This window comes from Triturus cristatus, chromosome 9 (genome assembly GCF_964204655.1).
Source record: "Triturus cristatus chromosome 9, aTriCri1.1, whole genome shotgun sequence".
Classification (NCBI taxonomy): domain Eukaryota; kingdom Metazoa; phylum Chordata; class Amphibia; order Caudata; family Salamandridae; genus Triturus; species Triturus cristatus.
Window position 1 is genome coordinate 486,916,041 of NC_140592.1, and position 14,704 is coordinate 486,930,744.

At 42.8% G+C, this 14,704-nt stretch overlaps 2 protein-coding genes across 4 annotated transcripts in view; one reads left to right on the forward strand and one right to left on the reverse strand.

The window, feature by feature from the left end:
* CTSW (cathepsin W) overlaps positions 1 to 5,059 on the reverse strand; it is a 1,394,816-nt gene extending 1,389,757 nt beyond the window's left edge. Inside the window, exon 1 of one of the 3 annotated variants that reach the window (XM_085625452.1) lies at positions 4,924 to 5,059. Coding sequence is in view for 1 of the 3 variants with exons in the window: in XM_085625449.1 (XP_085481575.1) it covers positions 4,924 to 4,937 (14 nt within the window). In the remaining 2 variants the exon portion in view is untranslated. The remainder of the gene's footprint in view (positions 1 to 4,923) is intronic. The other 2 variants (XM_085625450.1, XM_085625449.1) reach the window with 2 other exon arrangements.
* LOC146798182 (uncharacterized) overlaps positions 1 to 14,704 on the forward strand; it is a 179,516-nt gene that overhangs the window by 60,906 nt on the left and 103,906 nt on the right. The window lies entirely within an intron of this gene.

Here is a 14,704-nt window from a genome sequence, read left to right on the forward strand (position 1 = left end):
CAGATCCTGGCGCCATATCTACTTAAATTATATCAAGTGGCATATGAGAGTGGTATCCTTCCACTGTCCATGCGCGTGGCATTAATAACCACTATACTAAAGCCTGGCCAACCAGAGAATAATTGCAATTTATCTTACCCGCTGTCCCTGAGCAATGTGGACTATAAAATATATGCTAAACTACCAGCCTCTCGTCTGAAGACGCTTCTATCCCATATGATACCTCCACATCAATCCAGTTTCATACCGGGCAGATGCACCTCTCACAATTTGAGGACAATGTTTGCAATATTATATTACCTACACTCACAAGCTTCCGCAATCGCTGCATTACTGGATGCCACTAAGGCATTCGAAACTCTAGAATGGCCATACTTGTTAGCTCTACTGGTTTGCATTTGCCTCAGCGCACAATTTATACAACAGATACAACTGCTATACACGAGGCCCACAGCTTGGATCAGATTTAATAATACAGTGCCTGAACCATTTGAGATCTCACACGTCAGTGGTGCCCATTGTCGCCCCTGCTGTTTGCCATAGCGGTGGAGCTGTTGGCCCCGAGGAAGAAGCAACATCATGCACATAGGGGACTGGGGTTCACGACTAGCGGTCTGGTGGCATCCCTGTATGCAGATGATGTCACGCTTTATATCACCAACCCATTGGAGAACCTAAACCCCATGATACAGAAACTGTTTAAGTTTGGCCAGCTCTCCGGTATCCAGATAAACTGGTCCAAGTCCATAATAATGTCACTTACAGACTCAACACTACCGTTTGCACTGGACCTCCCACTACAGTGGGCAGAGGGACCTGTCAGATATATGGCAGTGTGGATAAGTAGGAATATGAAAGAGCTATGGGAGGCTAACTATGGTTGTGCAATGATGTGACTAGAAGATAAAATACCAATTTGGACTAAATAGCCTATTTCAGTGGCAGGACGACTAGACATTGCAAAGATGGTGGTGCTGTCCAACCTACTGTATCTATTCATAAACCTGCTCAAACTATTAACATCAGCATTTTAAAAAAATCTTAGAGCAAACATGATAACTTTGGTCTGGGCTGGCAAACCCAGAATTGCCTGGGAAATTCTAACATTGCCACTACGACTGGGAGGGATGGGGGAACCAGATTTTCAACTATATGCATATTGTGCGCAAGCCCAATTTCTGCATTACTGACTAGATCCAACCCCATACCAGCCACATGTAGCTATAGAACTTGATAACCCTGCCCAAATTCCGCTGACTGTAGCCTTGTACCAAAAATACAAATGTCCCAAAAAATAAATAGATACAGTGGAAACCTTAAGATGGGCATGGGATGGGTTGCAGAAAAGAGCGGGACTGTCTGTTTTATATGCCCCCCTCCATTCCATTGAAACTGCACCCAAACCTCTCTATGCTGAAGAGTAGGGACGCACATAAGCGTGCAAGCAATCTCCATGTCACTCGAATTGAAGATCTCAACACAGAAGATGGGTTTATAGCCCCGCCCGCAAAAGCAGAAGGCGGCCCCCCCAAGCTTGTCAGACACCTTGTTATACTATCAGCTCAAACCCAACTGTAAGAAATTGCATGACACTTTCCTGACCTCGCCACCTACTCTGGCACCTATGGAGCACCTGCTGACAGAATCATCCCCGCGGAAATTAGTTACTCGCCTTTACAACACTACACAACAAAAGCACCCAGGGGCGCAGCCACGTGCGCGGACGATCTGGAACACCGATCTTGAACCTCCGGTTACAATGGAGCAGTGGCTGTACTGCTGTGACCAGCAGGAATTACTATCGCCTAATTGCAGATCAAGATGAATCCACTTCAAGTTCCTACACCAACTATATAGAACTTCAATGCAGTTCCTGAAAATGGGACTACGGGCGAACAGCATATACTGGAAATGTAGAGCAACAGATGCCACTTTTCTGCATATGGCGTGGGATTGCCCATCAATAGCAGAGTACTGAGGGAAAGTGATCAGGACAGAGAGGGATGTTGCAGAGGTGAATATAGACTGCTCACCACTAGTGGGGATAATAGGATTTGTCAAAGAAATCCCCCAAGCTAAATCGACGCCTAACCACAATACTGCTATTAATGGCTAAGCGAAAGCTAGCAAAGAAATGGGGGAAGGAGGCAGGGCCCATCCATTGACTCCTGGTAACGGTTAAAGGATGTCTCGTATTGTCAGGAAACCCCTTTTAATTTCTGGGAACTGATGCCCCTTGCTTCCAGGACAAAAGACACATGGGCTCCACTACTAGATTTCCTCAGACGCAAGGAAGCCTCCACACCCCCATCTGACACGACTTCCTGGATTAGAGTCGCTAATTAGCCCATACAAGACAAGACTCCAAATATGACCCCTAAATGAACCAGACTATGAGATGTTGAAGGTTGAAATGAGAATGATGCTGGCCACACGCCATACACTATGTGAACTAAGAAGGATGCCCTATATATATATATATTCACTTAAAAAACCACAGGTTTCACACGTGTTATAGTTAGCTGGACATTACACTCGTAAAAAACCAATGAAATTCCCCCGTTATAGTTAGTTCAGATAACTATAACTCGGGCGCCCGCAATCCACTGCTCATGACATCACATATTACATCACTCATGACATGGTCAGTGGCATCACTCATGACATCACTGATGACATCATCCTTGTGATAGAGTGGCGGTCACGCGAGTTATAGTTATCTGAACTAACTATAACGGGGGAATTTCATTGGTTTTTTACGAGTGAAATGTCCAGCTAACTATAACATGTGTGAAACCTATGGTTTTTTAAGTGAATTTGCAAGGTTTTTTAAATGCTAATTCCTAATTATAACGTGTGTGAAACCTATGGTTTTTTAAGTGAATTTGTAAGGTTTTTTAAATGCTAAGTTATGTATGTATTATTATATATTTTTAATATATTTATTTTACAATAAACTACCTATGTATATAGTTATAGATTGACTGTATCCTGTAATATGGAATGGCTCGTTTAAATTTTTTTTTTTTTTTAAGGTTTCTCACCGTGCGTGCATGGTGCGCGCACCCCACGAATTTTTGAAAAAGAAATAAAATGTTTTTTTCACCCTTCGGGGTCCTTCAGGGACCCCCTGACAAAGGCTACGGGGTCAGGAACTCTCTACCCTGCCCCCTTTTCACGTTCTCCACCTTTTTTTTTCACTGTCACACACCAAACACACAAAATGGCAGCCGACACTTCCTGATTTCGACCGATTCGAATGTTTACTGACATGTAACCACCAACCAGAATTGCGCTCGTGCATGTTAGGGTGCGCGCACCGTGCGCGCTTATAGATATTTATGTACTTTTAATTTTCTCAGGAACTACTGAACAGATTGACACCATATATGCAAAAGGCACATGCCTGACCTGAGGACTACCTCTTTGCCAAATTTCAAGTAATTCTGTTCAGCCGTTCGGGCTGTACCTTCGACTAAAGGTCCTATGGTAAAATGCATGGAGAAAACGCGTTTTGGGACCCCCCTTTTTTCTCAGCCCCCGCTTGACGAATCACCCCGAGACTTTCAGGGTAGGAGCTGAGCGGAGCGCCCCATTAGTTTTGAAAATTTCGCGAGGATTCGTCAACCGGCGCCAAAGTTATTCAAAATAGAATTTTCAGATTTCCTATGGAAACACGGTCCTAACTATAACTATCTACTGGCGACCGCCAGTAGATAATATATATATATATATATATATATATATATATATATATACCATACTTAGAGCTGAATTGTCAATAGGCCTGCAGATACATAGAAATGTAGAAGATTGTAGAATCTGTAACAGGGCATTGTCCCTCTCGCATGTAATTGTTACGTTTATGTTAGTTATACTTTGACATATTACATGATGATAGTATGCCAAGAAATGTGATGCTTTTCTATGTATGTCACAGATTTAAAGTATTAATAAACTTTTTTTAAACATATTTCATTTGGTTTTATACGAAGTATCAATAAAAATAAAAAGGATTTGATGGAGAGCCAAAATATAAAGCAGTTGCACACAGCTGCCAAATCTCCCTAAGTCGTGTACGGTATTAAAAGCCACTGCTTCAGTCCTTTTATGTACGTTTTAGCCATTTCTTGCAATTTTAAAACACAAAAGGCCAAGTCCGCCAAATCATAGCATTGTGTCGTATAAAAAGGTTAATGGCTTAATGGGTAACACAGAGGATTTAGCATGTATGGCTTTGCGTGAATATGAACAGTGCCACTTTACCTAAGGCACAATGTAACACATCTGCAGGTCTTTGTAAGAGAAAGAATAGATCTGTTTTCGTAACAGAACTGCAACAGTACTTGAAGCCAGTAGCGAGATTTAAACGAACTCATAACTAAGGCATGCACAAAAGTGTACGCGTGTGTGATTTTACACAGACTTCTACGCGTTTATAGGGTGCACTTGAAGTTCCAACTGAAAGGATTGTGGAACTTGGACTACTGGAAAACTGCGGAGATGGTGGAGGGGAAGTGCTCAGCAGCCAGGTGGTCTCATGCCAAGCCTGACATCTCCACCAGTCCTGGCTTTTTAGGCCACTGGAAGCTGCGCTATGCGACCTGCAGTTACCTTTGGACTGGTTGTAAATGCCACCCATAACACAGACACATTTAGCAGCTGCGACAGAAACGGTATGACGGAATCTCAATTTGCCAGGATTGGGGAGCTACAAAGAGCAACAGATTTTTAGAGAAGGATAAAAATTACTCAGCAAGGCAAACCCTCGCCGTTGACATCAGCTATGATGTATACGTCAAGGGTCAAGTCTGGCAACGCAGTTCAGCCTTCAGTCATCCCGTTGTTTGTAAACTGGACAGCGACTAAAATATCAAACTCAGCGCCCCTCTCATCATTGCACTAAGGCTCTGGGAAAGTTACCTTATATCGGTCATTCGCCGTTCCTGCTGTCTGTCCAGCCTGTTCGGACCTCAGGACAGTACATCCAGTTCTCTATGCCTGCTGCACCGCTGTTCCTAATTGGCTGCACTAGCGCACAATATACGTCACTGCTCTCTATTTTGACGCTATGTTGGCCCAGAACGGCTCAGCGTATGTCACGTGTAACGATCACTTAGGGAGCAGCTCGGTAATTGGCTGACTACATTACGCACGCTGACTGTCATCCAATTACAAAGCCAATCGTTTTAGCGCAGGCGGCACATACTGCACGACCAGTTGAGTTTATAAATGCGGTTGGAAAATGGAATAGTGGTGTAAATAGACTTCTGGGCGGTGAATACCAAACATGTTCTAAATCCACCAGCCAGAATGGTAGACCCCAAGTGACAAGCGAGATCGTTTTCGCACGACATAACGTCTGTCACTGGTGTTCTAATTTATCGTGCCATAAGTATCACATATTACAGTTTTTGTATTTGTTCAATTGGGGCACACGATTGGAATTGTGCTGGTTTAGCGCACACACTCTGCATGTCCTGGTCATATCCCCCCCCCCCCCCCCCCTCCCCAATAAATTTCGATAGGCCTCACCTGCCGAAATGTATCCAGGCCTGCTGATTTTACCACACCCAGTATTTGTCAGGTGCGATAAAAAACCCACAACTCATAATTCCAATCTGTGTGGTAGCAGGAATTAGAATTATATGAGGGTACTGGGACTCCTAGTCTTAAATTTGAACTCTAAGGTATTCAAGCCAAAATACTGTGCGATATTTTTTAACCCGTGTTTATTACTAACGTAACGGTGTAAAGCCAGATTTAGATGTCAATTCTCCCAGCTCCTTGACTAAAACCCTAAACTAAATTCTATCCAGTGGTGCTTGCAATATCACTTGACCAATTTCGTTAATGTCCTATTATGTGCTTTTGTCAGATTTATTTTTTAGCTCATTCACTTGTTTGAATTTACTATTTCACTCCCATTGAATAACCGAGTTATTCCTTTTGTATGCTTAACTCTTAAATGTTGCCATAGAGAGAAATCAAGAGTGATTCCAAGACATGGCTGGCAGGTAGAAACACAGATACAGTCTGAAAACTTAGGGGCACATGCATCAAAGGTTTTTGTGATCGCAAACGGTGCGATTCGCAAAAATCGGCCGTTTGCGACAGCAAATTAGCCTTTGGAGATGCATAAAAGTGTTTCCTATGCGCAATTTAAGAATTCGCAATTATTTGTGAATTCCTAAATTGCGATTGCATTTAAGGAATCGCAATTTGCGATTCCTTAAATGGAATGCTAGAAGCACTTTCAAAAAGCGATTTCGCTATTTGAGACCGCAAATTACAGACAAATCAAACTTGTCTGTAATTTGCAAAAACTTTGAAAAATTTACTAAAATGAATTTTTTTAAGTTTTAGGTTACACACACATATGCCCTTGGGGCATGTGTGTGTGCAACATGGGTGCACATCGCAATTTCAGGGGTGCAATAGGGTGTCATTTTGACACCCTTGCACCCTTGAAATTGCATGAGCAATTTGCGAGTACCTACTGGTACTCGCAAATTGCGCATGCATTCTCCCATTCATTCCTATGGGCCTTTAGGCCCATAGGAATGAATAGGAAGGCATTCCTTAATTGTGACTCGGAATTTGAAAGTCGCAATTAAGGAATGTTTAGGAATCGCTATTTTTATAGCGATTCCTACATGCATAGGCTTTTGCGATTCCTTAATTGCGATTCCTTAATAATCGCAATTAAGGAATTGCAAAAGCCTTCCTTGATGCATGTGCCAGTTAGTGTATTCTTATAGCTTTATAATTCAACACCGGCCTATTTTAGAATAGGAAGGTATGGAATAAGACCCCCAAAATGATCTCTGTTGCCAGGGCCCATTCCAAATAAATGTTCTGATGGCTAAATGCGTCCAGTGTGAGTGCCGTCATGTTTGGAAAGGACTTACATAGCTTGCATTAGCTTCAAACCCAACCTCAAACAAGCATTGGCACAGCCAATAGGTCTTGCCTTTGGGACCTTATAAGTGTTTAGCCATGCAGCACGTTATCACCCACAGGGCAGATTTCTGTAATGGAACTAGTACTTATGTAAAGTGCGTTGATACCTTCATTCGCGCTACATAATGCAAAAAAAAGGAATGAAAGGAGAAGTGCTTGCAGATATCTGAGGTGGGGGAGCGAAAAGATGTACTCTAGAGTTACGCTGTGCCTACCTGCTGTAGATGTTTGATTTTTCGCCACAGCAGTTAGGGAAGATGCTGATTGCTAACGTTCTTCTGTTTTGTTTAACCAGAAGCATGATCATCCGGTCAACAAATGGTTAAGCATCACAATGTAGCTATTTACTGAAACCCCATGAGGATCGTTCCCTTCCTCCCCAAGACATGAGTGGTCTTTAACCCCTTCAGTGCCCATGACGAGCTGGACTCGTCATGGGCCGCGGTGGCGCTGTGCCCATGACGAGTCCAGCCCGTCATAGACCCCGCCCGCTAATGCAACGGCCGGCACTGGGCGGGGAAAGGGGCGGGCACTGAAGGGGTTAAGGAGCTTTAACTACTGTAGCAGCTGCTTGCTGCCTTCCAGGGTAGGCTTGTTGGCCAAGGCCTGCTCATTAGATGGTGCTGACGATTCAGCTGAAAAGTAAGATGTCACCGTAATTTATTTAGTTTCCTTCGTGTTTTAGAGAAAATGAAAGCACACTCTTGTGGAGGTAATGAAGGCGTCAAGGTCTGGAAATGAAACCTGACCCAAAACAGATGGCAGCCTGCGCGCCGCCGCTGCTGGCTCCTATTATATAATGCCAGTACCAATTCAGCACCAAATCAGAAAGCAAGCACAGTATAGAAAATCAGGAGCCGAATTGAAAGGAGGCGAAAGTGAGCAATCCCAGTGTGCAAGTGAAGGCAGGGCTGGAGTATGCTGCATCTTGGTGCAGAGTAACAGATGTTTATTGCCAACCAAATGAATGTTAATTAGTCTGTCTGTGGTCTCTAGTAGGATGAAAGGCTGAGCAGACAGGCTGGAGTTCAAACCTGCGGTTGTGAGGTCAAACATAAGATTAATAGGGTGCTTGCCTTAAAGTTAATATTGCATTATATAATGCCAGTACCAAATCCGAAAGCGAGCACAGTAGAGAAAATCAGGAGCAAATTGAAAGGAGGTGAAAGTGAGTTATCCCAGTGTGCAAGTGAAGGCGGGGCTGGAGTATGCTGCATCTTAGTGCAGAGTAACAGATGTTTATTGCCAACCAAATGAATGTTAATTAGTCCGTCTGCCTCTAGTAGGATGAAAGGCTGAGCAGACGCGCTGGGGTTCGAACCTGCTGTTGTGAGGTCAAACATAAGATTATTAGGGTGCTTGCCCTAAAGTTAAGATTGCATTATATAATGCCAGTACCAAATCAGAAAGTGAGCACAGTAGAGAAAATCAGAAGCCGTGTGTGTAAGCAGAGGCTTCGCTACCTCTGCCTCGGCCGCCACTGTCAAAACACGATTCTGCTGCCTTCTTCCTTCTACAAGTCAACAGCAATGGGCCTAGCATGACAGCGAATACACAAGTTTCTCATTGCAAATAGAGCAATGGCAGGGCTGTGTGTGTGCATGTGGCATGTGAAGGGAGGGTTGGTTAAAAAGAATGGTGCGAGAGAGATATACCAAGGTTATGCAGATGTAGCAGCCGCCAAGTATCAAGTATATAGAAACGAGCTCTATGAGTATGGAGAAAAGGTCGGGAGTGTTCTCGCCAAAAGGTTACGCCAAAAAGAGGCTTATTCTAGGATAGTCAAGATTAAAGATATGGATGGGAATCTGTTAGAGACCCCCTCCCTGATCCATGATTCTTTTAAAAAGTACTATGAAAAATTATATACGGCAGAACCGGTTGCAGGAGCTGAGCGGTATCTAGAGGAAATAGGCTGTTCGAGATTAGAGGAGCCGGATAAAGATGCATTATCGGAAGGGATTACCTGGGTAGAGATCGAATCCGCTATGCTGTCGCTAGCCTTAGGGAAGGCGATGGGCTCGGATTCGATCCCTCTAGAGTTTTACATCAAGTTCAGGAAGTCTCTAGAGGGGCTATTGACCTTAGTTTTTCAAGCTGCGTTCAATGGGGCCCCTCCGGCCTCCTGGTCGGAAACAGTTATAATAGTTTTTAGGGAGAAGGGAAAGGATCCCTGTGAGCTCTCCTCGTATCGGCCAATCTCTCTTATAAACGCTGATAACAAAATATACTCGAAATGCTTGGCAAGGAGATTGGCGGGAATTATTACCCCTCTAGTCTCATTACAACAACACAGGTTTATAGCCGGGAGGGGGACTACGGATCACGTTAGGCGACTCATCTCCGTATTTGATTGTGCTCAGGCAACGGGGGCTCCCGTAGGGGCGGCCCTGTTGGATTCCGAAAAGGCATTCGACAGGGTCTCCTGGGAGTTTTTATGGGCAGTGATGAGATGGAAGTCATTTCCTAATGGCTTTATACGGGCAATACAGTCAATGTATCTCATCCCGAGCGCAATAGTGCTGCTGGGGGGAGAAGAGTCACAGAGGTTTATGGTCAGCAGAGGCACTCGGCAGGGGTGCCCCTGCTCTCCAATTCTTTTTGCCTTATTTATAGACCCCCTCATCATTAGGTTAGAGGCCGATATGGAAATTTGCCCGGTAATGGCGCATACATACTCAGTGAAAGTGCTGGCGTATGCCGATGATCTTGCGGTACTATCTATGGATATGAACAAGGCTATGAAGAGAATTGTGGCTATCACTAACAATTTTGGTATAGTATCTGGCTACAAATTAAATTTGGATAAAACGCAGGTGTTGCATACGGAGGTTGGACTACCATTAGAGGTGGAGGTAGTCACAGAGGCAATGTATTTAGGTGTGATTATCTTTCCTAAAATTCAAGATATTCCAAGGATCAATGCTGAACCATTGATTGTATCATCAAATAAGACTCTGGAGCGATTAAATCGGCTGCATCTGTCTCTATATGGAAGGGGTAATGTCTTAAAAATGTTGATTTTCCCGAAGTTCCTATATTTGTTTCGGGCCATCCCAATCATGTTCCCCAATCTTATATTTAAGAGAATAGAGCGAATGTGCTCACGGTTTCTTTGGGGTTATCGCCGCTCTAGAAGGGCGATGAAATGGCTATATCTGCCGGTAGAGCGGGGAGGTCTGGCTCTTCCAAACTTTTATTTATATTACTGTGCTACGTTACTCCAATTTATGGGTGTTTTGGTTTGTGGGAAGATTGCGGTTTTGGACCCTGCTTTTTCCCCATCTATTTATGAGTGGTGTTTGGGAGAATCAGCGAGAGGGTTACTCCTAAAAATCCTGGAGCCAAGTTACTATAAAAATACTCGGTTTAAAATTATCCAGACAGCATATGCAGTCTGGAAGAGGCTTAGGAAGCAACTATCTATTCCTTGTATTACGTGGTACACACCTTTAGACTCGTTTGCTCTATCATCTGACGTATTCCATGATTCGGTTATGTGGAGGTGGTCACAGTATGGTATTAGAGTAATTGGGGACCTACAAGAGCAGGGCGATATTGTCCCTTTTCTAACATTACAAGAGAAATTTGGGGTTGGAAAGTCTGACTTTTTTAAATATCTGCAACTTAGAAGCTTCTTGCAGGCCGCAATTGCGAGGGGGAGATGTCAGGTCCTACAGATTCGAATGTTGGACCTGTTAAAAGGGAAATGCAAAATAGGTCAAATATATAGGGAATTTATTTTAATAGAATCTGACGATCTTTGTAGACACGAAGCAGTATGGGAGGAGAAATTGTCATTAACTAATCTGGACCTTCAGTTGATTATGAGAACCGCCAGTTCTATTTTGCTTTCTGGTAGTTTAAGAAGTCAATCTTATATGGCCATGTTTAATTTATACTACACGCCAGCAAAGATCGCAAAGTGGAAGGCGGGAAGGGGGACTAAGTGTTCCAGATGTGGTCTCTTTGGGGCAGATTCGATGCATATGTTTTTTTCTTGCCCTGCACTTCATCAACTTTTGTTAGATATTGAATGTTTTATGTCAGGGTCTTTGGGTATACCTATGTCGGTAACAGCATCCTTGGTCTTGTTCGGAATAGAATTTGGTACAGACTTGGGGAGGCAACCGGTATCCCACAAAGCCCTTAAGTTTATATGTATGTCGGTATTGAGGTTATGTATAACGTCTCAGTGGCTTGATCCTGAGCCTCCGTCATTTGCTAATTGGAGGGCTAAGGTTATCTCAATATATAATATGGAATCTGCTTTGTATAAATTGAAAGGCAGGGCAAAGAAAAAACTGGGTACCTTAATATGGGAGCCGATAAGAAATTGGGTACAGTAATGTAAGTTAGTGATTTCTATTTTGTTATATTTTTGCTAAATCATGTATTTCTGTATTTTGGTCCTCTTTTTGTACTTTTTCTGATCTTTGTCTCTTTTTTGTATATTATGAATTGTGAACAATTTATTGTGTACTCACTGAATCGCTCAAAATAATTTTTTTTTTTAAAAAAGCAAATAGAGCAATGGCAGGGCTGTGTGTGTGCATGTGGCATGTGAAGGGAGGGTTGGTTAAAAAGAATGGTGCGAGAGAGAAGCTGGGGTGAGTGAGCACAGCAGCGTGGCGAACACATTAATTAAAAAACAGATGGTGACATGACCCCGAACAGATGGTGCCCCTGCTCGTAACCGCAAGCCATAGGCCGTGGGTGGATACATTTCCTGGGAAAGGTGGGACATGCACCCGCCTTTGCCCAATTGGGTGCTGTCTTTTTAGAAAGACGCACGCAAAGCCCAATAGAAAAAATGCACACAAAAAAACATGTGAAAAGTCCAGAGTGATTCCAAGAGGTTGTTTTCCTAGTGCAGCGCATGCGCGCTGCGCTAGGCCCGACCTAAAAACGCCTGCATGCCACCTGAGAAATCTAAATGAAAGTCGTTTGGTTTACCAACATGTCACTTGATAGTGGTGGCAATCCGATCCCCCATTTTTATTCCTTTCAGAAGGCTGTGTCTTCTCTCACCTGTTCAAGATGTTTACTGAAGTGTAGCACCACAGATGCTGAGGTTTATTTGTGGGAGAGCTACTTCGACTTTATTGTATCATTTCATACCATATTGCTTGAGATGTAGGGTGTTTAACTCCTTTCAGTCCTCACGTGCAAATTGTTAGATCCTAGGCAACCCGTTTCATCTTACTGTGACTTATTGTCCATAACTACTTATTTTGGAGCACCTGCAAGAGCTTGAATTCAGAGTTTGTACTATATAACAAAAGATCATGTGTCGGTTGATAAACTTTAATTTACCTCCCTGCCCTGTGACTTCCCTTCAAAATGTGATTGGTTTTTATTAAACTCTGTACTTTATAAGATGGCCCAGTGTGTGTGTCAAATGCTTGCAGCGGACTGACAGCTGCAGTTATCTGTAGATCACAAGTTAAAATCCGATCAAGGCCAGCTCACCCTTTAATTCTTTTAGGGTCGATAAATTGAGTATCATGTTATGGGATCAAATCAGCACTTGTTTATACTCTATCACGACACAGTATATGTATGGTAGGAAGTTACGCCTAAATAAATATGTGATTATTAAGTGATTTGCATGACTTCAAAGTTATGCTCTCTGTATCCTCCCCACACTTCATTACATTTATTTCACTTTATACTTTACATGTATAGAGAAATTGTTACTTTTAACTGTTAATAACTGAGTCTAGGTTTTATGATAACTTTGGTGTAGTGCTGTAAATCTCTATCTGTCTAGTGACTTCCTCTGTGTTACATATCATGTCTTTTCTGGTGATATCACAGAGTGAATTAGAACGTCGAGCAGTACAGCTCATTATTTGCAACTGGTAAATTGGGAATTTAGCTCTTCTGTGTTGACCCATAAAACACGCAAAATTAAATATGTAGTTTAACATACATAGAATAGCTCATTTACCAATGACAATTCCCTCTGTAGAGAGAGACGCAGTTTTCCAGACATACCACTGGAAAACTGCTGTGAAGAATAAGATCGAATTGCGATCATGCGTTAGATATTTCCGCATGCATAGTTGTACACAGATTACATTTGAACAAAGGCACATACCATAGCATTCACTCATTGGCATTTTTTATTTTTTCTCTGTGGAAAAATATTTTTTCAGGTGAAGCAATCATTTCCACTACACCCACCAGTTTGAAAGTGTTTCTTTTCCTCTTCACCTGGAAAGAGATTTACTCCTGCGGATGGGCCAGAAAAATGTTTGAGAATAGCCACAAACACGTGAGTTTTCAGGGAAATCCCAGTCTGGAAAGCCCTTTACTGCCCCCTCCCCTATTAAGTGGGATTTACTCATGTGCAATATTACAACATTGTGGGACTTAGTGTGCAAACATAAAGGATTTGCGAGTGTAACAGTGCCCTTTGTGAATTTCTTGCCCTTGAGCCATCTGCTCATATAAGATGGACTCACCCACGCTAGAGGAGGGCATGTCGTCCTGTAGCCAAGCATGCCCTCCTCTAACTAAACGTGGCTAGCGCCTGGCTCGGCTCTTTCCCATGGGTGCTGGCGAACCAAAATAGAGCAGGGACAAATATCCTAGGCTTTACATGTTTCCTGTATTATTTTAGCTTTAAAAGGTAAACACACAATGTATGACAGCTGAGCAAACAAAATGTTAACAAGCATTTGCAATGCAATAGGTCTCACATTTGCAAGAGTTTAAGCTATTGGCATTCTAAATGACAATGCATTTTATTTATCTGTTTTGATAATTAACATAAATAAAAGGCATTGTCATCTAAAAATGCCAGTACCTCGAATTCTTGTAAATGCAAGACCTATTTCATTTCAAATAAGCGGTCGCAATTGTGCCGGGCTTGAAAAGTGAATGTTGCGCTGAATGTTGCAGGAAAGTATGTCGTGCCTGCAGTAGGAGAAACTCGTTAAAGAAAATAGTGCTTACAGACTAAATAAGACATACTGTGTAACAGCAGAAGTAAAAGGGCCAGTCCTCCTGGGAGGTTACAAATAAAGACAAGGTGGTACTAAGGAGGGACTAACAAGCCTATTAACGAATCAGAAGCCAGCATTTACGAAGGACATTGACACAAGCCAATGACATATGGGCGGAGAGTGGGAGGGGCTTCAAGTCTATTCTCGAATACAGCATGCTTCGCAGCGCATGCGCTGCTCAGGATCGACCTAAAAATGTACTTTTCTTCTGTGTGTGAGGTGTTTATTAGCCTCTCACAGATGACCTGCAGGAAGCCAGAATATTTTTGTTTTGCTTATCAGTGTTATTGCTCCTTTTGAGGTGTGGACCTTCTCCTTCAGCACTGTTAATTCAAGGGAAGGCAATGATATGAACATTAAAATAGTTTCAGTCCTTAATTTCCGTATAATTTTGTTCAACAAAAATATTTTTAGAATTTTACATCAAAACACCCGTTCCACTTGGGGAACTGCGTACTTTTTATTGGTTGGCTGCATTGGCGGCCGGGAGGGCCAGTAGACGGACCAGGAGAGCGCTGACATTTCTGGACATTGGGCATTTGAGCCCTGGAGAAGGCCAGTTGGCCTGGGGTCTATTTTAGTGTTGTGCCCCGAGGGGGGCACCCTGTTTTTATGCTAATGTGATGCTATGGTGCTTATGCATAATGTATTTATGCCCCTGAGGTTTATGCAGGATCTAATGCTAAGGTCATTCTTTTACCAGTAGTTACTGGTTGTGCGCTACATTT